This window comes from Dermacentor variabilis, chromosome 9 (genome assembly GCF_050947875.1).
Source record: "Dermacentor variabilis isolate Ectoservices chromosome 9, ASM5094787v1, whole genome shotgun sequence".
Classification (NCBI taxonomy): domain Eukaryota; kingdom Metazoa; phylum Arthropoda; class Arachnida; order Ixodida; family Ixodidae; genus Dermacentor; species Dermacentor variabilis.
This window is the reverse complement of record NC_134576.1, coordinates 114,856,659-114,883,088: the sequence shown is the minus strand read 5'-3', so window position 1 is coordinate 114,883,088 and position 26,430 is coordinate 114,856,659. Positions and strand designations below refer to the sequence as shown.

At 47.0% G+C, this 26,430-nt stretch overlaps 2 protein-coding genes across 5 annotated transcripts in view; both read left to right on the top strand.

Moving 5' to 3' along the window:
• Positions 1 to 8,666, top strand: part of LOC142558505 (uncharacterized) — a 66,260-nt gene extending 57,594 nt beyond the window's left edge. The window contains exons 7-8 of the mRNA XM_075670633.1: positions 7,322 to 7,411; positions 8,470 to 8,666. Of these exons, the coding sequence (XP_075526748.1) occupies positions 7,322 to 7,411; positions 8,470 to 8,666 (287 nt within the window). The remainder of the gene's footprint in view (positions 1 to 7,321; positions 7,412 to 8,469) is intronic.
• Positions 8,667 to 19,920: 11,254 nt separating this feature from the next.
• Positions 19,921 to 26,430, top strand: part of Creld (Cysteine rich with EGF like domains) — a 40,445-nt gene continuing 33,935 nt past the window's right edge. Inside the window, exons 1-4 of one of the 4 annotated variants that reach the window (XM_075669061.1) lie at positions 19,921 to 20,082; positions 22,260 to 22,454; positions 24,494 to 24,576; positions 26,253 to 26,316. In XM_075669061.1, coding sequence (XP_075525176.1) covers positions 22,269 to 22,454; positions 24,494 to 24,576; positions 26,253 to 26,316 — 333 coding nt within the window. In that variant the 5' untranslated portion in view covers positions 19,921 to 20,082; positions 22,260 to 22,268. The remainder of the gene's footprint in view (positions 20,083 to 22,259; positions 22,455 to 24,493; positions 24,577 to 26,252; positions 26,317 to 26,430) is intronic. The other 3 variants (XM_075669062.1, XM_075669063.1, XM_075669064.1) reach the window with 3 other exon arrangements.

Here is a 26,430-nt window from a genome sequence, read left to right as displayed (position 1 = left end):
GACTTGGAAGCCACTGAAACGAAACCTGCTGTGAATTTCGTTTTGCATGTAGTAGACCCCAACATCGGAAGGTGTGGTGTCCACGTGAACATCTAAAACCGAATTCAAGCTGCCCCCTTTTTGGCGTTCATTGGGTGGAGCTTTGGATCGACCACTTCGCTGCGACTCGCTCCGCCGTATCGTCCGCAGTGGAAGCCATTCAAGTAAGAGACGGAGCACCACAAGGGGATGAAGGGCGATTTTTCAATATGGCAGTGGCCTCGTCTCGTGAACGCATCGAAATACATTTTTCTGTAGAATATTTCCGAAAGTGTGTCCTTTCATGTGAAATGTTTTGCACGAGCTCAAAAAGAAGTGCTGCAGGGCCTCTTTAAAGGGACACAATAGAGAAAGACTAATTCAATTAAGACTAATGAACAAGGATGCCCGAGTACCAAAATTTTCGTGTAGAATTGAATACTAACATTTAATTTCGAATATCGAAACCAAGGCCGAATCATGATAAGCATGAATTTGTTAGCACGTTTGGTTAAGTTAGGTTGTTTGAACGTCGCAACCACTTTGTAAAAGGTAAAGAATTAAACTAATAAGTCATTGTCCTAAATGATTGTGCATTTCACTAGTGTTAAATTGGAAAATATTTTAATTTCCACTAGCTCTCTGTTCTCGTCAACCTGTTCCTTGTTGTACCACAATAAATGTCCATAAAGCTCAGGGGAATTTCACTCTACCCGCCACGGTTGCTTAGTGGACAACGGTGTTGGTTTGCTAAGAGCGATGTCACGGAATCGAATCCCGGCCACGGCGGCCGCATTTCGATGGGGGCGAAATGCGAAAACACCCGTGTACTTAGATTTAGGTGCGCATGAAAGAACCACGGGTAGTCGAAATCTCCAGAGTCGCTCAATACGGCGTGCTTCATAATCATATCGTGGTTATGGCACGTAAAACCCCCAGTTTTCTTTTTAAATTCCGCTCTGTGCCAGCCGTCGCTCGTCGCATTTGCTGTCAAGCCATATCCTCAGGATTGGTGGGGACGCTGCAAAAGTAACAAACGAGTAAGGCAAAAGCTGCGTTCGCACCGAGCCAAGACGAAGTCGTGCTGCATACTCTCTTCTATGGCCATTGCTTATAGAAGAGAATCCGCCTTTTTCATGGCGCGACGGCGCATGCTCCCTGCCCTAGCGAATTAGTGCAAAACGTTTTGGAAGGGTCGAGCGCGTGGCCGCGCGCCGGGAGGTCCCCCGAAAAAAAAAAAAAGCGCTTGGACGCGCGCTGCTGCGAACACTCGTGCCGTGTACGGTGTTGAAACACCACTAGTAGTTCGACGTCGACGCGGTGCCGAAAACGTGCGGGGCGTAAGACTGCAACTCCACTTTAAAACAGAAAGCGGCCAGGGCTTCGTCCGAGCGGTACGGACTACACCGTGGGCCACGTAGTTGCCACTTTTCATTGATGACTACCAAATTTAACGAAAAACCCGTGAGGTACAGTTGGGCGACATTTAAAAACATCATGCTGACGAAGAGTTCTTGCAGCATGGGCGCTCACTTTATTGCTGACGGTGGCAGCGCGTGCTTGACTTCACGTACTCGTTTAAGGCGTGGTGACACTGGGTCGATACGGGACCGAAGACGCTCACGCCAGCGATTGACCGATTATTTCGCACTGTGCGTCACTGAAACCATCATATCAGGCCGACAACGACGCAACCAGATACGAACGCAGCCGACGAACGCGACTTGTCGCACTGCGACAGGCTTTCTTGTCGACGGCACCGACAAAATCAGCGGGCTGGCCATAGTTCGACCGAGCCCAGCGCGATGGGCCGTTGAACTGACAACACGATAGTGACGGCCTTTCCGCTTGTATATATAATTAATATAGTCTAACGTGCCTACCCAGTTGAAATACACAAGCTTCAATCGTCTCAAGCCGCGCGCCTGAAGTTTGAGCCAGTGTCTTTCCTGTTCAGCGAAGTTTTACCTGGCGCCGTCGAGTTCCCGCGCCCGCTACCAGCGGTCCTGAACTGAAATGTAAGCAATATAGGACGAAGGAAACTGTTTTTATAGTTCACTTCTAGCCTTCGCGATTTGAAATCAACTGCACTTCGCACGGCGCGTACACAAAAATCTTTGGGCACTTTGCTGAGCTAAACTGCGATAGGCGAAAGCCTATCTATGACTGCCTCTGTTGCTGTTGTCTGAACTGTTCTGCGAACGGACGCCGCCGTAGCCGCGAGCGTGGGATGCATTCACAGCCATGTGGCTGCAAGGTTTGTCGCCGATGTGCGCACACCCCCACGCGCATGTCCGCACTCCCCCTCGCGCCCACTCGCTCAGTGCTACTGGCATGGCGCCTCCTCTCCTTGCTCCCCTCGCCGGTGATCCCCGCTTTCCTGCGTCCACCGCGGACTGCACCCGGACACTCATGAGCCACCGAATGCCTACGCCTTAATAAGCTGGAAGCGGCGACACAGCGCTGCAGTGTCATATGTACGTCGTCGTACCTGTAGGCTGCATCTCACATTCGTTACGTAGTCGGGTGGGTCTGCGCGCGTTATGCTGACACATTTCTCCATTCCAGAGATTCACTGTTTACCTCGGCGTCCAACGGCAAACAAGAGACGGTGCTTACGGTATACAGCAGCATACACAACCGTCTCGCTCAGTTAATTATACCAGTGGTGTCGGTGATGGCGTCCGCGTTTTCGCGAAAGAACGACACGGCCTATAAGTGAGCGCTTTTGCGAGCACAGTTTTCTCTAATGATGCTTTATGGCACGCGCAAGCTGCGAGTATGATCGAGCTAAGGAAAAGCGAAAATCACTAATAAATTAACAGCCTGTATTATATGTATCTGGGTCACAGTTGCCGTTGTTTCAGTGGTTCGGCCGCTCATATTGACTCGTCTCAGGGTGGAACAACACGGTACGTATGCGCAGATGCGCATGCTTCGCTACGGTTTGACGTTATTTCACATGAGCGATGCATCTTTTCGACAATATTTGACGCTAACAACGATCTGAGGTTGTAGATGTCGATGTAAACAAGTGCACCGCTTTGATAAATCCGACGCGGAAGACTGCACTCTAAGACTTCTTGAATATGCGAAATGTCTAACTAAAGTGTAAAATGAATACGAAAGCGAACTCGGAGAGGAGAAATCGGCGACAACAAAAGTCCAAGGGAGCCGTGTCGGAAGGCGTAAGTCGGCGTGCCTTTGTCGGTCGTGCTGATAGCACACCAGCGCACTCAGGCCTGCTCACCCAGTAGTTGGCGAGTGCTACATGGCTCCCGGGAACAACACGCTGCCCCGGAGGAGCCATTAATAATCATCCGCGATCCACGAAACGCACAACCGAGGCGCAGTCGACCTGGACGCAGGTGCACAAATCCCCAACCGGCGGAAGCACCGGCACCCTTCCAAAACCTTTACAGCGTCGTGCGGCAGAGGGCAGCACAGGAAAATGAAAAAAAAGGGGCGGATTCATTTGCAGCACCTTTTTTGAACTGCAAGAAGACTGTCTTTTCATTTTTGCCATTTTTATGCGACATGCAAGCGGGACTTATGCAGCACAGATTGTGCAGCTAGCCACGTCTGTTGTTTTCCTTGAGAGTGAAACACCTGGCCGACACACTGGTGTTGAGGTACAGAATTTGCAAGAACTTGACGCTACGCGCAATACACTGTGAGGTATACTACGAGGATGAAGCAGAAAATCTTTGCCCCTACTTTTTTTAACATCCAAATCACGGTTGTAAATGCGAAGTAAACATATCGATTCCCAGTGGTGGACCTTTCTTGTACTTGCCCGTCCTTATCTGCCGGTAGCTCTGCGGCACGGCGCTACTGTCAGTTGTTGAAGATGGCGGTTGTGCTTCACTCGTCCACGGCATATACGAGCGACAAAGTGTGATTCGTTTTCATGGAGCAAGGGACGAATGACCATCTAAATCCTCAGGGAAATGCAGCCACGTATAGGGAAAGCTGTCTCTCTTTGAGAAGTGTGAGGCTGTCGTGTTGTGACTTGCGTGACGTTGGGCGTTCGGAGAGGCCGCGTGCGTCGCTGACTGACGACAGGAGGCATCTCACATTTAGTGCTGCGGTTGGACAAATCTCTGAACCGGTGTGGGGACCACGTGAGAAAACAGTGTAAGGTACGCAGAATGGTACGCATGTTTGTAATTACCTGCGTGCACGTTATTTCGGCTAATAAAAAATAAGGGCAAGGACTTTCTGATTCGTCCTCGTACATTATACTACAGGAAGAAGGAAGTGGGTATCTTCAATTGTACGAAAAACTGATTTTGATTATAACTCCGACCAAGCATATGTAATACTGCTATGGATTGCGCTTTCTAAGCCACGGACGCATTGTCTTAAAAACAGTGTCCGTGTCTTAGACAGCGCAACCCCATACCAGTATTCAATTCCAAGTCGACCAGGAGACAGCACTCTTAATGCGCATTACATGCGGACTCGTTTAAAATAGCACATTTTAGCATACCACGTCGCGCGCGGGCATTGTGGTAATGCCCATCGTGGAGGGTCCATCGTTTTTGAGATTTGTACTTCCAAGTCACAGGTTTCTCTTGGGTGCGTACTGTGGTAGCGGGTGGGGGCCACTGCTGCATCCTGAAATCTGTTAACAGGCATGCGATACGCTGCTCGGAGGCGTGACGTGGACATGCGGAGGCACGCTGGTATATTTGCATGCCATGTATATTTGCATGCCATGTATATTTGCATGCCAGGTATATTTGCATGCATGGTATATTGCATGCCTACGTCACGCGGAGAGCACGCTGCTATATTTGCATAGTGAGGCCCCGTTACCGGGCATTGCTGTCGAGGATCGGTCCATTGGTCCTGTTCTCCTGGAAATAGCACTTTTGTTGCAGTCGGATTGGTTTGCGCAGTCGCCGCCCCCCCCCGCCCACCCCCACCCCCTGAATGCGCTGTCGCTGTCCACAAACGTGTGCCCCTTGCTACTGAGAAACTGGCTTTTTCGCAAATTAGTGGCTTGATTGCGTAACATTTGGACGGCACACACAGAAAACAAACACACACCACAGAGCGCTACTTGCAACTATCGTTTTATTCCCTTGTTAATGGAATAAATACTGGAAGATACTAGGAGGGGGGGGGGGGATAAAACGATAGTTGCAAGTAGCGCTCTGTGGTGGTGTGTTTCTCTTCTGTGTGTGTCGTCCAAATGTTGCGCAATCGAGCCTTTAATATGCTATACCAACACGCCCAGTCCTCAACCTTGGTATTTTTTTGCAAAGCCGTGCCGTTCAAAGGCTGAGCGTTCTCTATAGAGGCGAAATTTCGGCAGAAGCACGTAATGATCAAAAATTCGGCACCAGATCTGGCACATATTCAAAGATTAGATGGAAACAAACTCCAAGAAATGTGTTTGCTCCTGCACAGCCAAAATATAGTCGATGTGTTCGGATATTCATCATATCGAATCGAATATTACAATATTTTCCATTACCTAGTTATCGATTCGAATACAGATGGTAAGGACACAATGTTAGAGAACGTTCGAAATTTTCAAATATTAGCACACACCTACTAATAAAGCATCGTTTCAACAATGTATTTTTGCTAATTTCGCTGTAAGTATGTTGGTTTATTAGAGAAGTGAAGCCAATTAGGTAATTCTTTTTCTTTGGCACCCGAACCTTGGCGCCGGCAGGTCGTTGTGTCTCATCAATCGTTCTTGAAACTGGTCAAGTTCTATCCTTCTCGAACACAGTGCGTCCATGTTTATAGATGCAAAAAATTAACCGCCGACATTCGTGACGTCATAGCTAGCTAGTGCGGGAGCTTCAAAACGGTGTCCCCACCCGTATTTCAGGTATACGTTTTTTTTTCTGGCTTAATCAATCCTCTTCTCATGATAAAATGAACTTTTTTGGTATTGTGCAAGGGCAATTTCGAAATAAACGTCAAATCTTTTTTTATTATTTTCTGTTCCTTTAAGGGATGGGGTTACTTTGTGCATGCGTCGTAAACGATGCTCGATGGCTAAAAGACAATTTGATTCGATTTGGCTTTAGTCAGCCTTTCCGTGGATTTATTCTGCATCACCTTAAACGTTTGCGAACGTTCACGTCGAAAACGTTCGGGACAAATAAGTACAACGCTTTACATTTGTTAATATTCCAATCGACTTACGTACGAGAGAATACTCGTTCCCCCTATTTATTTATTTATTTATTTATTATTTGTATTTATTTACTTATTACCGAAGGGCGGGGTCATTGGCTTAGATTTGTGTAAATACCGTACAGGGTGATCGGGCATTTTCTTCACCGAACGACCACCAGACATCCAGTAACCATCGCACTCTACGGCACATAGCGTGTAAATTACCTCAAGACAAGCAAGAAAGTACTTTACCTTAACCCCTTTAAGAGGAAGCTTCAGCTCGGGTGCTATCTAAATATATTTAAAAGTAGAATTCGTTTCTCTCGCAACCACAGCACCAAATTTGACGAGGTTTGTTGCATTTAGAAGAAAAACTTAGTCTAGTGACTGTTGGTTTCGAAATGTTGATTTAGATTGTTAATCTAATATTAAAAATTGGCAGAAATCGAAAATTTTCAGAAAACGAAACTATCAAGTTTACAACTATCTATGTCAGCAAGGAAGAAAGACCACAATTCTCTGAATCGCATCTCATAGTACATTTAGAGCGGACAAAATTGACATGTTGTGCATGAATCTGAAAAAATTCAGTAATATGGAAATACAGCTTTTGCAGAACCCTGGTACACAACGTAACAAATTCACGTAAGATATAAATTGATATATCAAAATTTTCCGCTTTGAATGATCTAATGGATTCCGCTTACGGAACGGCGATATCTGTTCTTGATGCAAAGTTATTAGTGTATAAACTTCGTGCTTCTATTCTTTTCGAACTATCGAATTTTCGAAAACTGGTTTTACAAAATCCAGTCCCTAAACCGAAATTCCGCTTCCTACAGTCACTAGAATTTAACTTTCTCTCTCAAGTTCAACAAATTTCATTAAAATCGGTCCAGAGGTTGTCTCAGAAAATCGATTTTGCGTTTTACATGTATTTGAATAGGCCGCGTGGGAGTTGGGCCCGAGCTAAAGCTTCCTCCAAGTTGTCACGATTTACTTGTAGGGAGAAAGAATCGGTAATTTCTCGTAAAATATCGCGTAACGTTAGTGTATCTGTTTCCTCGTAGAAATGCGCAGCGTAGCGGTTAGACCAAACGAGCGCATTTCTTTTTTTATTATTTTGCCCTTTCTTATATATATATTTTGTTCTGCGCAGCCGAGTACGATGTGGTGGCCCTGTGCGGCTGCCTCATGCCCGGCCACATCATGCCTGACGCTCTTGCTGAGGTGGCCAGGCTCCTGAAGCGTAAGTTTCGATTGATTGATTGATTGATTGATTGATTGATTGATTGATTGATTGATTGATTGATTGATTGATTGACACTAGGAATCAAAGCTGGACCAGGTCACGGCTCCGGTATGGGGGCTCCCCAGGTTTTCCGTAGATGCGAAATGAAAGAAGAAGAAAGAAAACAAGAAACGGTTGTACACTAAATTAACCCGGCAAGCTGGGCGAGTTGGTGATTGAACATGTTCCTGTGGGTGGGCAGCGCAGCCCGGACGAAGGACGAGAGAAAGTACGCTCGTGTTCTGTACTTCCTCTCGTCCTTCGTCCGGGTTGCGCTGCCCAGCCATAGGAACGTGTACACTAAACAAGAACAGCAAATAAGTTTAAATTGACAAAGTACTTTTTTGAAAAGTCCATTTGTTGCGTTAACTTTAGCGGTAAGAGGCTGATTGCTAAAGGAAAAAAAGAAGGCCCAACGTTTCTCTGTTTTAATTCCATGCTGAAGCCCCAGCGACGGGACATCAGTATGACGTCACGGATTTCGAAGTATGCTCACGAATTTCGGTCATTGTGCAGAAGCCAAAGACCTCAAAACTTGTCCAATTTAGCCTTCGGCTCGTATAGGACTTAATTTCTTTTATGTTTATCGCTGAAAAAAACAGCTAGGACTCGGCATGACTAGGTTAAAAGCAATGGCCTGACGGTGAGCTGGTGCGGGAACTTCTATCTATCTATCTATCTATCTATCTACACACACACACACACACACACACACATATATATATATATATATATATATATATATGTATATATATATATATATATATATATATATATATATATATATATATATATATATATATATACACCCTAGATTGTGTCAAATTCCGCAATATTTTCAAGTTCTGCAATGGTTGTTTTTTTATTCGAATCAGAAAAGCCGTAGCAGCCATATATATATATCGCGTGAAGCTTCCTCCCAGTCTTTCTTCCTTCTTTCATGCCCGAATAGCACTTCAAAACAGACTTGCCAGTGGCAACAACACTTACTCAGCCTCCGTTCGATCTCCACGCAGCCGGCGGCCGCCTGATGTGGGTCCACCGCACGCTGGACCACTACGAGAGCAAGTCGGAGCAGTTCCTGGAGACGCGCTTCACAGGCACCCTGCAGGCGCTCTGTCGCCAGTTCCGCATGGAGATCGCCGTCCGCAAGAAGGTCCAGGAGTACCGGCTCAAGTGCGACGGCCAGATCTTCGCTCTCAAGAAGAAATGAAGGAGCGATGTCGTTTCCGCGAGTCCACGTCTCCTACTCGAGCTCCTGGGGCTTGGAAGGCAGAAAAGGCTCGATCGTATACTCTCTTAGAGAACGCCCTACTTGTGGCGGAAGCCGGCTCCTCTCCCGGCTTGAATCGCAATAGAGTGCGTCTCTCTTTTTAGTTTTACGCGCTCAAATTGAAACTGCCAAGGAAATCCGGCCGTGAACACGTAGAATAAAATATGCGCTCCAGATACATACATGTGTTCTTCTAGTGCTCGCAGCGTCACACACGCAGAATAGCAAGGAACACAATACGCACGCTGAGAGAACAAGGTCGTCTAACGCGAGGCCCCAGTCCGGGTCGGCGGAGTGAAGAAGGACCTATAGAGTCGTCAGCTGACTATAAAGGGGCCCTGAAACCCTTTTAGGAGGCGGTTCGGAAACGTTGCCGGTTTGTCGTACAGGCTGCTCTGAACACGTGGACCAAATATTATTGCACACAATGCTACAGGGAATTTGCAATCTCGTGCCAAGAACAGCGAAAAAATCGCTTGCTCTCGCTTCTGCAATGTCGTCCTGCAGCGTCATCGCAAGCAGCTGGACTCCAGAAATACTCTCTGCTGGTTTCGTGATCGCGAAAGCATCCTCAGTGATACGCGATTGCTAACCTTGAGTTAAATAAATGAAACATAAATGTGTCTGCCAATCTAAGAACGACAAAAATAATTTCGTATTTGCAGTGCCGGTCTACTCGCGACAGTTAGGCTTAGCATGCAGTTTACCGCGGCCGCCACGAAGCGTCGCGACGAGGCATTTTGCGCCCCAGACGCTCGACGCTTTGCCCTCTTGGCTTCTCCGGGTGTGGCTTCGAGTGAGCGAGCGGAGACGGAAAAGAGAGAGAAAGCCGGGTAACGGTGCGATAACTGCACTTAATATAGGTGAATGATCCGAAAAACTTTTGCAGCATGGGATTCATGAGACGACGACGTTCAATAGTGAGGCCTACGATTAACCCCGATCAGTCAGAAAAGTGTTTCAAGTCCCCTTTACGAGGAAGCTTTAGCTCGGTAACTGCGGTCAAAATGCACGGGAACGGAGAAATCGTATATCTCGGCAACCACTGCACCTAATTTGATGAGGCTGTTTCATTTATAACATTTATTTTAAATTCTACTGGCAGTAGGAAGCAGCTTTTTAAATTAGGTCATGGAGCTTTTGTCTACATAAATTGTTGAAAACAACAATATATATGCAAAAAAAAACGAAAATACCAAGTTCACAACTCTTTACAAGGCTGGGACACACTGGCGGTAAGCGTCCCGCAATGATATGCCACACATCGGCGCCGTCACGAGGCTAACAGCGGTGTGCTGACCACACCATGCATTCATTTTGCCGGCGCGGGAGTCACGTGACACGAGTTGAGACCACTCTCCGACTCTCCCCGTGTGCGTTGCTACGACGACGGCCACGCAAGGTGCTGATTAGTGCTTTGCAAAAGCGGCAGTGCATTGCCATTTGAGGCCCAATCATGTTGCCTAAGAACAAAATCGTACGCCAACAAATGTTCGCAACAAGATGAAGCATGCGTCCGCTACAGCGAAAATCCGGAGACCACTCAGCACATCCTAATGGAATGCGAAGACATTCACCCAGTGGGACCCGTAAGTAACTTGCCTTCCAGAAGCGCTTGCATTTAAAGTGGACGGAAGCATCAACCTATCAGCAGTCGAGATAAGGAATACAAATTTAGTATTGAAAAAAAAAAGCAGGGAAGAGGTTGATACGATCGGATTCGTTACAGGCATAGGTAGCGGTACAAGGTAGATAGAGAAGATTGAGGAAGAGAAGATAAGTAGACGTGTACAAAATGGTAGAATAAAAATAATGCATAGCATACCTGATTAACTCAAGAAGGCTGGTGACTATCTGTCATCTCCCGGCCGTTTCGAAGCAGAGGTCAGTTAATCATCAGCACTATCATTCATCTTGGGCAGGAGTGGCAAAAATATCGGTCGGACCTATTCGCTTTGCGCCAGGTAAACCTTGCCGCTTTGCGGGAGGAGGAGGAAAAACGTTTAGCAAAAAAAAAATGAAAAGCAGGAGGAGCGTCCCTCAGTCCAGGGCTCCTACGCTTTGCGGGAAAGCTGCCGAGAAGCGGCATGATAGGCAGCGCCAGGACTCCCAGGGACACTAGACAAAGAACCGAACACCACAAACGCTATCGTTTTTGGTGTATGATTCTTTGTTTAGTGTCCCTGGAACTTGTCGCGATACCTACCATCATGGATTTGTACTGGCTAGCCCGATTCAAGTGCTTGGCGAGAAGCGGCAGACTGGCCGGGAGTGGTAAGCGACAGGTGGCAAGGTGCCTCACCGCCAATGGGTACGCACCCTAACCCTGCAATGAAAAGCGATACCACAATTCTGTAAACTGCACCTAATGGTGCATCTAAAGCGGACAAAATTGATGTATTGTACCCTACTCTGAAATATCCCCCTTATTTGTGAGTACGACTTTTGCAAAAAGAAAAGAACCGCGTAAATGTAATGAATTCACCTAAGCAGTAATATCGCATATCAAATTTGTTCGCTTTAGATGCTAGAACGCAGCAGTTGACAGTACTGCGGCATCTGCTTTTAGTGCATAGTTACGCATTTGTAAACTTCGTGTTTTCTTTTTCCTTTTTTTAACTTACACCATTTTAGGCAATTTTCGTAGAATATTACAAGCTATAAATCAAAATATCGCTTCCGACAGTCACTCGAGTTTAACAGAGGGCCAGGAATGTAAGCAAGTTTATCCGGTCATCGTGATGAGGGGTCTTGCTGGACAAGTTTGTAAGCACCTGGGTGGGAGGGGGGGGCGGAGTATTCTGTAAATGTACATGTCCATTTCGTCTGCTGGTGAAGTTCTGATTTGATGGGCTGGGGAACACGTGCGGAGGAGACAGACACCCCCGGCCAATCAGCTCTTCAGCATCGGACGAAATGGACATGTTCACTAGTTGGATGGACACTTACAGAATACCTCCCCTGGTCTCCGAGGCTGCGCCAACAAGCGCGCTGGAACCGCCGCTGAAGCTGCTCCGAGTGCGCAGAAGGCGTCGTACGGGCGCATTCAAAATGCAGTTTAAATTTTAGTTCTACAGTGGCAACACTACGGCCTCCGAGATCGAAGCGTCCGATCCGCGGAGCCACATCTAGGAAAAGTTTACACCCTTTGGAGTGTATATTTGCCACACAACCATAATCGTCATCTGTCTTGCCCGCATTTCCTTTCTTGAAAACGCTTCGCTCGTCACTTTTCTGTCGGGAATGCTGTGTCATGCTGATAACGCGCATACCGTTCGTTACTGGAAAGTACCGGGCTCGCCGCGTTAAATAAAGGAAATGCGGACAAGACAGAGGAGGATTATCGTTGTGTGGCAAAAATACACCCCAAAGGGTGCAACTGTTTTTAGAGTGCGTGGCAAAACGCTCAAGAAGGGCCTGACGGTAACTTTTCTCTTGCTGCCCATTAGTAAATACGCTCGGCAATAATCGCGAACGCAAATCTCTGCACTGTAGCGTCCATTTGCCTGATTTAAACATTTTGCTATAAAAAGTACACCCTATGAGCGAAATGGTTGCATATCTTTTTTTTTTCTATATTGCACTCATTGAAGCTGCAAGAACATTTGCCGCAAAGTGTCATTGCTGCCCCTAGAGTAATCGCGGAGGTAATGTTGCATATTGTGTTGGGCTCTTGCTTGATACCTCGACGTATTTCTTACTACAATACCGCCATGTAGTGGTGAGTGCTGTGCATTATGGAGAAGCAAACGAAGTATCCGAGGAATCGTAGGGGTGCGCGAGCGTTCGAAAATCTTAATAGTTTTTCGAATACTATACGCGATCAAACATGACTTTGAAGCAAGAATGCGGTATCTCTCATTGGATTCACAGAGGACTTAACAGTGGACAGTGCGCTGCGTCTCTCAGATGACGGACTTCTTTTCGGCTAAACACAATCATTCGCAATTAAATGTTGGTTGGACGTGCTGTTCGGCAGTTGGTAATTGTTTGGTGCTACTTATAGATGCAGAAACCTGTGTCTTTCTCTCGGAATAAGCATGAAAACGTTTCATCGCAACACACTTCATTCAATGTGCCACCGCCAGCTCTGAAAATTACAAGCCCCTTCTTTTTCTAGCTCTGCCATCGCCGCACACTGCGGCCATTTCTGATTTGGTCGCGAAAGTATACACAAATTTTAATTGGTCAATGAAACGACATTTCTAAAGTTCATATAACAATACATGACCGCGTATGCTCCGAAGAGCCTGAATTTGCGCTCCAACTGCCCAGTAAATTGTTCCTAATGATTTCTTTGGGCTTTCAGTATCGCATGCTTTATAATGTGCAGCCTCATGACAGAAACTTTATAATGTGGCATTATACCAGGTTGTGATGATACTTTGATATTAAAGGTACCACGGTTGCGCATTATTCGCAAACTATTCGAAAAATATTCGATTTCATTCGTTTCTGGCACTGTTCGATTCGCAATCGATTCAGTTTCAAAGACTCTTTCGCACACCCCTGTAAAGAGTTTGTGTTTTTGCACTTTTGAAATCGAACAGGAGGAGTGACTCTGGAGGCAGATCCGACCGCCGGCGATGTGCGTTCCTTTGACCAGGAAACAGCCGATGACTCGGATGAGAAGTCGGCCAGCAGCTTACAAATCCAGCGGAAGGTCAAAATAGTCATTTTTGAGAACTATTGCCTCTTTTCTTTTTATTCTGTGTTTTCGTTCCTTGAGGAATGCAAGAAAAAAAAATTGTGTGGCTCTGCTATCGCAAACACCAGACACCAGCGGAACTGGGGAATGCCAGTAAAGTAGTACCAAACCACACACAAGACGCACGGGCGCCGGCAATGCGTCCCCTACTACGGCGTCCGCGATTCGCGTAGCCACTGGCCGACGCCGTAGTAAACGCCGCGGCTGCCTTCACTCTGTACGGAGCGGCGGGCGAGGACGAAATCGAGGCCCGTTTCATACGTCAGGTGCAAGGCTGTTGAGGCTAGAGGTACTTTTTTGCAGCGGCTGAGTTCGCGCTTAGAAACAGTTCGGTGCCTTTTGACCGCTTTTTGTGAAAGCGTTCTTTATATAAAGTCAGTTCTGAACGAAAATAAGGATTTACCCTTAGAAGCAGACAAAAAACGTGCGCTCATTCGGTTGCTAACGCGTTGTTCTATATCAATTTGCTTTTCGTTGTTTTTTTTATCTGCATCCCGTCGCGGCTGCCTCATGTGCATGCTCGCGTGAGCAAACGCCGCTGGCGCCCGGCGCAGCATAGACTGAACGCGCGGAGTGAAAGAATTTTGAGACTGCACTACTTGCGTAGCTTCCACGGAACGTCCCTCCTCGCTCACCTGACCCCCCCTCCCTCCCTCGCGCGCGACAGGACAGGGCACTCATCCGGGCCCCGTTCCTCGCTCGCGTGCGCGCCGTTCCTTCTCCCCCTCTAGGCCCCACCCACCCTCGCAGCGCGTCTCTATGCTACGCAGGACGACCGCACGCCAAGTTTCATCCTAGACGCCAGCGCTCGTTTCTCCCCTGGCGGAACGATTTCACCTCCAACGGGTGTAGGTTTCCGCCGCCGCTTCCCTTCACGATCGCGCCCGCGTTCAGTTCGCGCTGCGCGCGAAACGTCTCTTGTTTGCGACGGCGCCTCTTCGGATGACCGGAAATTATTATTGGGTTGTTAACTGTCACGACAGCAATCTAAACACGAAAGGGTTGATGCCACCAGTGAAATTCTGCCGATTTACAAGAAAATGGTACGAAAAAAGCAGACGACAGACATGGATTACTGCGGTGCGCCGAGCGAAGTAAACAACTGGCAAACGAAGCGAGCTGGTTCATTGATCACCCCTAAGTGTATGACGGTTTTTATATGTAACCCACATGAATTCAAGAATTAGTCGGGACATAATCCTTTTATTCATATAAAAACTTTTAAGTTGGTTCGACGAGCGCTTGTCCTGTCTTCTTTCTCGTGTTTCGTTTGTGTGTGCGCTGCCCAAGAATGGAAACCACTTTTGTTGTATGCGCTAGCAGTGGCCGAAGTTCACGCGTGCCGAGGAATTGAATATGTGCAGGATGCATTGAACATGACCGGAGTTTATTCCCGTTTCACCACTGCACCGATCGATCGAGTTACTGGACGATACACACCCGCGTCTTGGTCGCGCCGGCATTGCTGAAGCGGGAATGATTACTAATACTTTCAACTTCCGCCTCTTGAGCACTGTTAAAAAATGGCCAAGCTGTCTACATTGCTACCTCTATTCCATATTGTAGGGGACGTACTAGTTAAAGTTGTGTGCGCATGTCGTACTTGTGCTATGTAGCGATATATTTTGTTTATTTCCGCACAGTGTCGATGGAAGTCCGTTGTCGCCATCAGAGACAACACGGATTTGTAGCAAACATATTGTGAGAAACTGCAAAAATTACTTTAGCTCGTATGTGCCGTATGCATGTGCCGCATCGTATGTGCTGACGATTTTTCCGGCGGCACATACGATGTCGTTTCCAATTACCTTCTCAGCGTCACTTACATGGTATAAGCAGACGCTGCCCTTTCGCCGCATTGCAGCCATAAAATAATCGTCAAGCGTACCGATCTTCTTAAAGGCAAATAGAAGCGTGTACAGTCTGTTTCACACTTAGGGCAAAACTCGGAACGTATTGCATTGCGATGCGGCAAGCAATGGAGTCGTGCGGCGGCAGCAGCTCGAGCAGGCGCAGACGCTCGAGGGGCGAAGTCATGGTCTGCGTCGTCTGCTACGGCGGCGCGCGCTGGCCGCATTGTCGGGAAGCGTGCTACTGTCAGGGGCAGTGCACCGATTTCATCGGTACTGCGGGAACTGAGCTGATATTCTTTACTAAACGTTGTGCGGCGCCAAACTCTGAGCCTTCATTAGCGATAATGGAGTTCCACAAACTTCTTTTGACAGCATGCTTTGTTTATTCTTTCGAAAGGGTGGGGTACTGAGCGCGTGCACGTATATTTCTTCACTGTGTGTGCTACCGTAATAAGGAGCGACAAGACGCACCAAGATGTGCGCGCAATGTGCTCAGTCTTTGTTTGACTCGAAAGGAAAACAAAGCACTCAACAATGATAACTATGGGGTTCGAACACGATGAAACAAACGGATACGATTAAAGGACTGTTTTAGGTTAGGACAATGAGCTGGAAGTGATTTTTCTCGACAATCATTCACTACACCAGACAGACCCTGCCCGCCGGCGGGGAATTGGACAGGTCACGCTCGGAACTTTAGTTAGTAGCTCGTTATGTCCCCAGCGGCAGCGATGACAGCGCTCATCCTTGAAGGCAGAGGAGTGTAGAATGACTTGATCAGGGATGTGTTCATTCGCAGCACGTCTCAGTCGCTGACGATGGTGGATCGAAGCCTATCCTCGGGCGACTGATAGAGGGGATGGTGCGGCAGCGATACTTCCAACGCGCCCCAGATATTTTCAATGATGTTGGCGCCGGAGATTGAGGCAGCCACTCCAAGAGAGTGACTGCGTGCTCTTCCAGCAGTTCTTGCACAACGCGAGCAGTGTGGATCGGCGACCTATCGCGTTAGAATATATAGTCGCCTTCCAGAAACGGGCCGTCAAGAATGTATGGAATCAGTACGTCGTCTATGACTGCCCTGCAGCGATGAACTTACCTTCGAGGCGTATCAGTGGGCGTCGCACAACGCTTAGTAAAGAATACCGGCTCATTTCACGCAGTAACGATGAGATGGGCGCCCTTCAACTGACAGTAGGTTTCCCGACAATGCGGCCAGCGCGCGCCACCGTAGCAGACGACGCCGTTCGAGGTCCCGCCCCTCGAGCACCTGCGCGAGCTGCTGCCGCCGTCTGACTCAAGCGCTCGCCGCATCGTGATGCAATGCGCTCCGAGTTTCCCCCTAAATGTGAAACAGACTGTACATCGCCCTTCGAATGAAATGTCCACGCGCACACACGTAGGCACACACCGCGCGCGGCACGAAATGTGCCCAAACACGCGCAGTGCAGGAGGCAGTCAAGGCGGTGCGAACGGGAGATGGGAGAGGGGCACCACCCGCTAAGAGAATTTTGCTTCGCATGCGGCGCTCTCAACGCCGGCGCAGCAGCGCCGCTCTCGGTGCTGTTCTTGTATTGCTTTCACACTTTCTCAGCTCTCGTTCCCCCAGCTCGGCGAAGCTGCGCACGTCAAGAGAAACCCAGCGGGCTCTAACAGCTCCACTGTAAAAGAACGCCATGAGCATAGACGACAAAAACAGACCCATCAGCAAAGGAAACCAGACGAAAAGCTGGTCATGCAGCGATATGCAGATATAGCAGTGTGTGGGTGTCAGTCAGTTGGTGATTCATTGTCAGCCAGTTGGTAATTCGTTGTATAGGAAAGGTACCTTCTGGGCACTGGACAATAAAACGCAGTACATTTTGAACGTGGATTTTTTGTGACCTGAATACATTTGAGACACAAAGGTTACGCTTATATGAACCCGGGACGCGAGAAAGTCGTGTCTGAAATCAGGCTGACCGACGTGATCGCGTTCGCATGAACTCGCTTCCGTTAGGTCTGGATAACAGTGGCGCACACACCCAGCGTCGAGTGGAGACACCAACGCTGTCGAACAGGGTTTTCGGTTACCACAGCCGTCTGCAACAGCTCTAATTCCCGCTGCCGGTGCATAAAGCGCTGACGCCTCCGCGTCCCGTGCAAGTGTATCAGCGCTGGCTGGCCAGACCCGTCAGCGTCTACATGCGCGCTGCAAGCGGTTCGGCATGGGTAAACCTATGCCCCATGCAGTCTGGCATGGCTGAGCCCGACTCGACGCTTGCTCAGCGCGACCCGATTGTGTTTAGTGGAACTCGACAGACCGATTCCAACCCGACAAGCTGACTCGACCCGCTTCTGGAGCCGGATTCATGTAAACACCCCGAGTGCGTAGAGCGGGCGAGCGGGCGCCTGCCGCCTTCTTTGTCTCACTCGAACACCGGGAAAATTTTCGCTTTCGATGATTTGGTTGCGCAAACCGATTTCTTTTTTTTCCCCTGAATATCCCACGCTTCCACTTTGCAAAGGCACCGATAGGCAGGTAAGTTGCGCCCACTTCTTTCGGTGCCTGAAAATGCCGCAGTTGCTCGCTCCGCCGAGGTCGATCCGCACGTCACTGCTTCACTAGCTTCACGAACAAATCCCGTGGCGCTTCCACCATCTGCGAAAGTTGCGAATACGCTCTCCAGCTGAGACGCAGGAGCATCGCCACCGTTGTGCTATCGCAAGGTCGATCGACCGGGCATGCGCGGCTCGCTCACAATTCCAGAGACGCGCAGTGTGGCTGCAAAAGGAACGGAGCCAAACGGGCACAGGTATACCGTGGATACCGAGGTATACCGTGGTATACCGAGGTATACCGAGCACAGGTATACCGTACTATGCGAATGCTCTCTCATATAACTTTAGCAATAATCGCAGACGGCAACGATACCTTGATTTCGGCGAGTCGGTTCATCTTGACACTGTTCGTAAAACGCGCCCAAGATGAAGACGACAGGAACACATACGTCAGGACGGGCGCTCAGCTTCCAACTAGGGTTTATTTCAAATGATCATACATTTTATGCTTCGCGCATCAGGCACGTCATGCACGCATCATCACACAAAGCATTGTAAAAGGCAGTCAGTGCATACATAAGATTGTATAGTCAATCCGTTCACGTGTGTAGATACCTCGAAATGGAAGTCACTTCTTTCCCATGCGACGCCAAATACTGACAGCTGGCCCACTTATCACCTGCTTTCCTTACAAGACATAAGATAAACAAAAGTTGAAGGGTATTCCATAAGGAAAGCAGGTGATAATTAAGTGTGTCAGCTGTCCGTCTTTGGCGTTGCAGGACAAAGAAATGACTTTTCTCTCGAGGTATCTACACACGTGAACGGATTGACTGTACAATCTTACTTATGAACTGATCGACTTTTACAATTTTTTGTATGATGACGTGTACATGATGTACCTGATGCGCAGGGCATAAAATGGATGATTGTTTGAAATAAACATTAGTTGGAAGTTCAGCGCCCGTGCTGCCGTACTTGCTCCTGCCGTATTTCTTTAGCGCATTTTATGAACACTATCGTAGATGGATTCTGCCAGAATTTTTTTCTTTTAGCTGAACAGCTTTTTTGGGCTATTTCACCCGTTTTCGCTGTCGATGGTTGGTGGTGGCCCTGCACGATCTGCTTACCTGCCCCATCTTAGGAGAAATGGATTGACGTGCCTGGGCCGCCTTTTGTTCCCTGGCCGGCATCACAGCTCCGCCCTGAATCACCTCCTTAGATTCTTGGAGGACGCGGGTAGAGCCTGTAATGAGAGTCGATCGTCAGAGGTGGCTAGAAAGAAAGAGGAGGAAATTCATTCATGTTTGATTCTTGACCCATCACCCATAGAGGGTACGTATGTATCAAGTTTTGAAGGCTCACAATCATGATCATCACCAAAGGGTTTTACTGCCTGAAACAAATGAGTCAGGTCAATAAGTAGAAACACTAAAGTGGAGGAATTTTCGCGTAGGGAAATATCGTCATATATCTTCCCGGCTGTTTCGCTATATGGATGCGGAACCATTCTGAAATATCCGTAACACCTATTGTCAAAGCTCAGTGCTAGGTGCTCAGGGATTATTATTAAAGGAGATTATTGTAATAACGTACATAGGACGAACACTACAGGTACCGGGTTCCTCTTAAATTTCTTAATAGAAGGCGGCAATGGCTTAAAGTAGCCTTCTCTGCACGTATACAATTGAGACGGAGAAGCCCACTTTACAAAGACATGAAGAAAAGGAGGTTTGGATAGTTGTTCGAGGGACATCACCATTCAGTAAGGTGAAGTGCTGAAGCTTATTCCTAACCCTCAAATTCGAGTTTCCTTATTTGAAAAACTGTGTGAACAGGTGCAATACACGCATAGATGAGGTGGCACGTTTGGTTACCAAAGCCCGATACTGGCAATTCGGAACTAATGGTAGTAGAAGATTTACTGCCTAGCCACACGCCTTCTGTCGCTTTTAGTAGAGGAAGAATGGTTAATGTAAGTGCAAGCTCTCGTTGCCGTTATCACCGGTGTTGACCAAATCAGCCGACAAGTCAGGCAACCGAGACAGCGAGAGAGCGGTGAGCAATGAGCCAGTCCAATCGCCATCGTCATTGCCTCCCACCTTCGCGCTCGGAGAAATTTCGTGGACGGCTTTTATTGGTGGCTCGGCGTAGATGTTGCGTGTCGCTGATCGAGCGTATCGTTTAGAATACTCGATCACGTTGCTGTACCTAGACCCGCACACCTACTGAGCCCGCCGTCAGGAGCTGAAAGGCAAGTCACAATGTAGAGCATTTCCTCACTCTCAAACCCGCCATCGCCGCCGATCCATTCATTCGTCGCCGCGAATTAGAGATGGGCATCATCAATGACCGGTTTCGGAACCTACAGCTGATTTTGTTTCGCTTCTAGCCCATATTGAGCTCTTATTGTTTGCTAGGATGATCGATAGGAGCTTAATACATATCCACAGGTAATTTTTTTTCTGTAAAAGCTGCCCAGCTTCCTTTTTCGTCGTACCGATGCAGAGGTTGGTTTCGTCCCGCCAAGGTAGCGATTGTTTCTGCAGAAGCGTCGTTATCGAAGGTGAGAATTGTGCCTCGTTATTTGCCGACTGTTAAAGACACACGGACCGTGCAATCAGCTCTTCGTGTTATCGCTAGTGAAGTTTGTCAATTCTGCCTATAAAGACGCAATTTATCAGATGACGTGTTCTTTTCTGAATTTACACTTGCTGTATTACGAGAAATCAAAGAAAGCCGCAGGCCCTTTCTACAGATAAAGTGAACGCGATGCCTAGCGTAGTCACGTAATGCTGCCGCGAGGAGAACTTCTGCACGCCACCTGGCTTTTCGTTTTGCATAATTTATATCGGTGTCACACGTGCACTTTCTATCCCCTTGCGCAGTTTGCGCAAAGGAGCCAATCGCGATTAGGAAATTCGATTCTGATAGAGATTGATTGCGATATAAAGTCACTGTGCGACTGTAATACTCCTAGTTCAAGCGGCAAGCAAGCTTCCGAATCGGGCTTTAATTAGTTCAGCATTTACGCTCGGCGTGTTGCATATTTACGACCGTTCATTCACGAGTCGTAAAGAACCGTGTTGAATGTAATGACAGCCAGTTCAACTAAGCTCTAATTGTTGTTTTGTTGTTGTCTTTTCTTTCTTTTCATTTCTTTTCTCAAATCGGCTGGGCTTTACGTAAATTTATCAGTCTATCCATCTTAGGCTGCAGTCGCTCAATTTTTTTGTCGTTGGTTTGCATCTTTAAGAATCACTGGCCTAAGACCGCACATTTAGTTTACCTCGTGTAGGAAACCCTGTATATTTGCTTATTGTTTTGCTTGCGGTAACCAATTAAATCACCTGCATAAAAATTACGATCGAAGAATGCCAGGAAATACATTGCTTTAGGAGGTGTCTATAAAGGTGCATTATTGCTAAGTATTTCACTGTGAGTGATGCGCTTACAGGATTTGCCCGAACGTCAGCACACACACACTTAATCAAGAATTTGATGAAAGCTCTTCTTGTCAGGTACCATGTTGTACCAATGAAAAGTTATGGTCATTGGCCAAGTCAAAAACAAAAAGTTTGATGTTTCATAACCTACGTCAAACTTTTAGTTTTTGACTTGGTCAGTGACCTTAATTTTTCTTTTGTACAACGCACACATATGCATGCATTTTTTCACAGCATGCACTTTCCTCTCCAGGCAATGTTTCGTCAACCCCTAATCAGTGCACTATCTGATTGCGCTGATGGAATGAGAAGTTAGGCCAAATTAGAAGCTTCCCCAAAATTGTAATTACTGGGGCGCCTTGGCGATTGCTGCCAATGTGCCTATCCAAAGCAACCTGTGGAAGTGCTCCCCATCAAAGTCCTGAGCGGTTTGCTTAAGTGACCGTGTACCAATAGGGCAAACTGAAAAAAAAAAAAAAAGAAAACACCTTTCTACTTTGACACGGATACACATTAGTGACCCACCGTTAGAGGCTCTGGCGTTCAGTTGCGGAGCTTGAGCTTGCCTGTATGATTCCCATCCGGGGCATCCGCATTCCAATGAAGGTGGTATTCAAACACACTCATGTACCGTGCTTTAGGTGCTTGTTAAAAACCACAGATGATCAAATCCTGGCCATGGTGGCCGCATCTTGTTGGGGGCCGAAACGTGAGGATGCCTGTGAGTCGTGCATTGGGTGCATTTTAAAGATCTCCAAGTGGTCCAAATTTCCGGAGTCCTCCACTATGGCATGCCCCGTAATCATATCATGGTTTTGGCATGTAAAACTCCAGAATTAAAAAAGAAGCAAAAGCAGTAGGTCAGAGCTAATCTACAGCCTTTCACCATGGTATGTCTCAAAGCATAGGGCTTCGCGTAAAACCATTCATCCATTAATTATTTCTCAGTTGGGTGCTTGCAACTTTTGTTGCCTTTATTTTTCAGGTTACCCGCATGGCTCCAGCTTCGGCTTTCCTCTCTGTGTCGGGGCTTCTTCTCGTTGGCTTCACCGCCATTTGCAGAGCAGAAGTACAGTTTGCAACAGCCATAGACATCAGCGACCTGGGTGAACGCGTAGTTCGCAAGGATCTGCTGCCCGCCTGCCAGGCTTGCAAGACAGTAGTTAAGACATTCCAACATGTGAGTCATGCGTTCGTTGCTCTGCTCCATATGTATATAAACAAATTCAGAGTTCCGTTAGTACACTGCGCAGAATCCCAAAGGCACCCAAAAACCTTTTGTTTGTATGCGATGGATGCTGAACCTGCTTTAAAAAAGGTTTATCTCTCTTTGTGTTGTACAAACGGCGCTAAGATGTTATATATAGTTATGGTAACCTTGCAAAAGCAAACTGTGGCAAAAGAAAATTTTGAGGGGGAACCAACCTCAATTGCTACCCAAGAATGTGCTTAGCGTGCTTTGGGAAGTGGTTGTTTGCGACACTGCGTTGCACTATGTGCTATGGGTGGCACTCCCCTTAACACCTTGCCTTGCCCAAGCGTGGGAGCCAAACAGTAGTTCGAGTGTCACTTCCTCAAGGACGAGGGGTGCAGCATCTCAAAACGCTAGCTGTCACGAGGGAACAATGTAAGGACTCTGTCTTTACCGCTGTTCCATCATACGGTACCTCCGTGCTATGCTGCATGATACCATTGGCAACGCCGCATCTGGTACTTTACCACTTTTGGTGAACCTGATCTGATGGGTTGAATTTTTATGCTATTTATATGTATGTGGCTGCACATTCCAGAATGATTTACTGGGGTTCGTGTACGTCCAAAAATGTACAACGCTATTTGAGATGCCGCAGAGTCCGATTAGAGAAGGCTCTTTTTCCATAGGATTGGCACCAACATGAAAAAAATATTTCAGACATAGTAGTTGCAAGTTGTACCCATTGACAACTTGAAAGTGGTGATAATTCGCTCAAAACTGGTCCCGTGCAAGAACTAAAACTATGTGCACGTGACAATATTGTATGCTGCAGAATTGAATGTTTTGATCATTGTACACTAGAGGCGTAAGCCATATCCATTCCCTTGTGGTACATTTGACTGGTCACTTTTGAATGCTTTTGTGGTGCACTTTCAAAGCCCTAGTGAATAGCAAGCATGGGACAGTCATTTTTAACAGGATGAAAAAGTAATGTTACATGTGAAGACAACAGGCAGTTAAGCCTAGGAAAACAGAGAGGACATTAATGGTAGTGCATTCGCCTGGTAAGTTTTTAGCACCACAGAGCTCTGTGGTGGGACACTTTATATTTGAAAAGTCAAAATTGGTCGCTTGGAACACATATTGCCTGGTTTGTTTAGAGCCAGGTGATTGTCCGATACCTCAGCTTGACCGGGCTTTCTCTCGCTAATTCAATCCCAGCCTCAGCGGCCAAATTCCGACGTGGGTGGAAGGCAGAAATGCTCTTGTACCGTGCGTCGGGTGCACATTAAAGAGCCCCTTTTGGTCAAAATTATCCAGGAGCGCACTTCCTCCCCCTTTCTTTTTTTTTTACACAATGATTTGGATGATAGTGCCGCTTGCTCGGTTCCTTATTGAGCGTTTTTTCCTTTTCTATTCTTCATCTATCTCTTCTTCCTCTTTTCCCTCCTTTTTTTTTCGTGATGAACAGTTCCTCATACATTGTATGCCCTCACCTTATGTAATGCCTCCGGGCCTTTAAGGCGTCAATAAATGAAATGAAACATCATGCCTCATAATCAGATTAGGGATTTGGCATGTGAAACCCAAAAATTCGATTTTTAGATCACTTGCTGTAAACTGTCACAATGCAGCAGAAACCATTTAAATGTACCTTTACTGTCACAGCATAACCACATGTGCTATTACACTCTAAAAGAAGTTTGTACCATTTCAGGCTTGCCTTGTCCTCGAACAGTAATCGTCATCTGTTTTGCTTACCTTTTCTTTCTTTAACGCTGCACCCTGGGTGTTTCCAGCTCACGAGCTGCAAGTGTGTCATCAGCATGACATAGCATTCTTAACAGGAAAGTAGCGGGTACAGAGTTTTCAAGAATGGAAGCTCATGCTATGCAGACAAATGATTATAATTGTTTGGGGACAAGATACAGCTCAAAGGGCGTACGCTTTTTCCAGATTGTGTTGTGTCAACTGTGGTTGCAGTGTACGAAGTGCGATTGTTCTGGATGATGGCATCTGCACAGGGCATTGAGCGAACAAAAAGGAGCCGCTTCGATGGAGGAGACGTTGACTGGGAAGCAAGAAATATGGGCAAGTACTCGAAAAGGTGAGGAAACAAAGGCTTGCATATGTGTCATAGTGGTAAAAACAAGCCCATGATTGCACTGTGTCCTTGAGCTTGCATTTGTACTTTAAAACTTGTTAATAATGATGCACTCAGAAAGCTTTTGAAATTTTCACTGCAGAAAAGAGTCCAATAACTGTAATGAGGAGGCTTTCTTTTAATTTGGACATCCTTGAGAAGAGTCTTGTTATTCCTGTTGAAATGAATGTTAAGAATGTGCTTGCCGAGGGCAAAGTTTTCTGAAGTGAGACATAGGGAACACGCTCTGTTTGGTAAAATTTAGAAGCAAGATTATGCTGATATAGTTTGCTTTGTGGAAAAATATACAAAGAAACAAATAAAAAGCTGTGCACTAATAACATGAATGGTTTGGCTTACCACTACCACTGCCCGGTACATGCGGTACATCAGAACTGAACAGAGCAGCTAAAAGAAATGTCAGCTTTCATTCTTGCCCCACAGATTTTTCATAATACTATTTGCCTTACTAAGCTCTCTCTTCTCTCGCAGGAAGCTCTCTTGATGCATACCCTTCTCAGAGATCAAGTAACTGTTGTATATAAATAGTATATCATCTTAGTTCCTGTTTTGTGAGAAGACTAGGCTTGTCATATTGAAGTCCTTTTGTGTGTGTAAATCCTTCTTTTCTGTCATTACCTGCTTGGAAGAAGCAACAGCAGGACCCTCTACCTGTTCCTAACTAAGCACCCTCTTCTTTTCTTTTTGATCCCTTTTAGAACACACTGACTTCCCTGACCTTTCTCTGTCTTGTTCGCCTCCTCCTCCATTGATGCTTTGGTAGAGTGAACTGTACGTACATAAAGAAATGCTGCTAAAGGCCACTTTATAGTCCGGTGCTGTGTGCACGTCAGACAGCGGCGGTGGAGGCTGCCGACACCAGGTTCGTCATGCTACGGTGGCGCAAAAACCGACCCCTCTATAGTCGACCGCGTGCGCCATGCCGCCTACACACGTGTGCATTTTATGTGAAACTGGGAGTTTCAGGATGATAGGAAACTGCGAGCTTGCTGCAATGTGCATGGGGACGTGCAGCCACCAGCGCCAAGACGCGGACGCGGTGCATTCTGGGTGACGTGGCCGGCGCGGCATGCAGCATATCGCATCTCTCACCGGCTGCAGCTGGGGCACGCTGACAGGTGACGGATATGTCGGCCACGCCTCGACTATAGAGTGCTGCGCTTTCGATGGTGTGGTGTGCCCGTGTCTAGTGCACACGCACGTCAACACTACGTCGAACCTTAAGTGGCCTTAAGAAAAGCAGTTGCTGCCCTAATGAAGAGAAGGCCCGTCGGCAAAGAATGTCGGCTCCAGTGACATTCCTGGTTCCACTAATGGTCATCATATTTTGCATGGGCTACAATTTAACAGGTGTGCAAGCAAGCTTCAATAACCATTGCTTACTGGTTTCCTTGGTAAATGTGCATTTCTGCTTCTTCATGATGTTTCTAAATATGCTAGCCTTCAAAATTTGTAATTAATAAATGCTTGGGGTGCACTACTTTAGACAGAAAGTGCTCAGGACAATCTTTAAAAACCAGTATAATTAAGTAAGTGCTTCTTACTTGGCCGTAGGCTTTCATTTTGACACTTCATTTTATAATTTCTGCCTTCTTTCTTTGTGTGTTTTTGTTTTCCAGTGAGATTAGGTTCATCGAAATCCAAGAACACCTCTGCTTGGAGATAGTCAAGGGCCAGGAACACGTAAGCATATCCATATTAATTAAAGGGACCGTGGAACGATTCTAATGATTGTGAATGAACGTGTTGAGTCCATAGGGTAGGTCCTTTTGGTCATTAAGAGACTCCGTGTAAAGC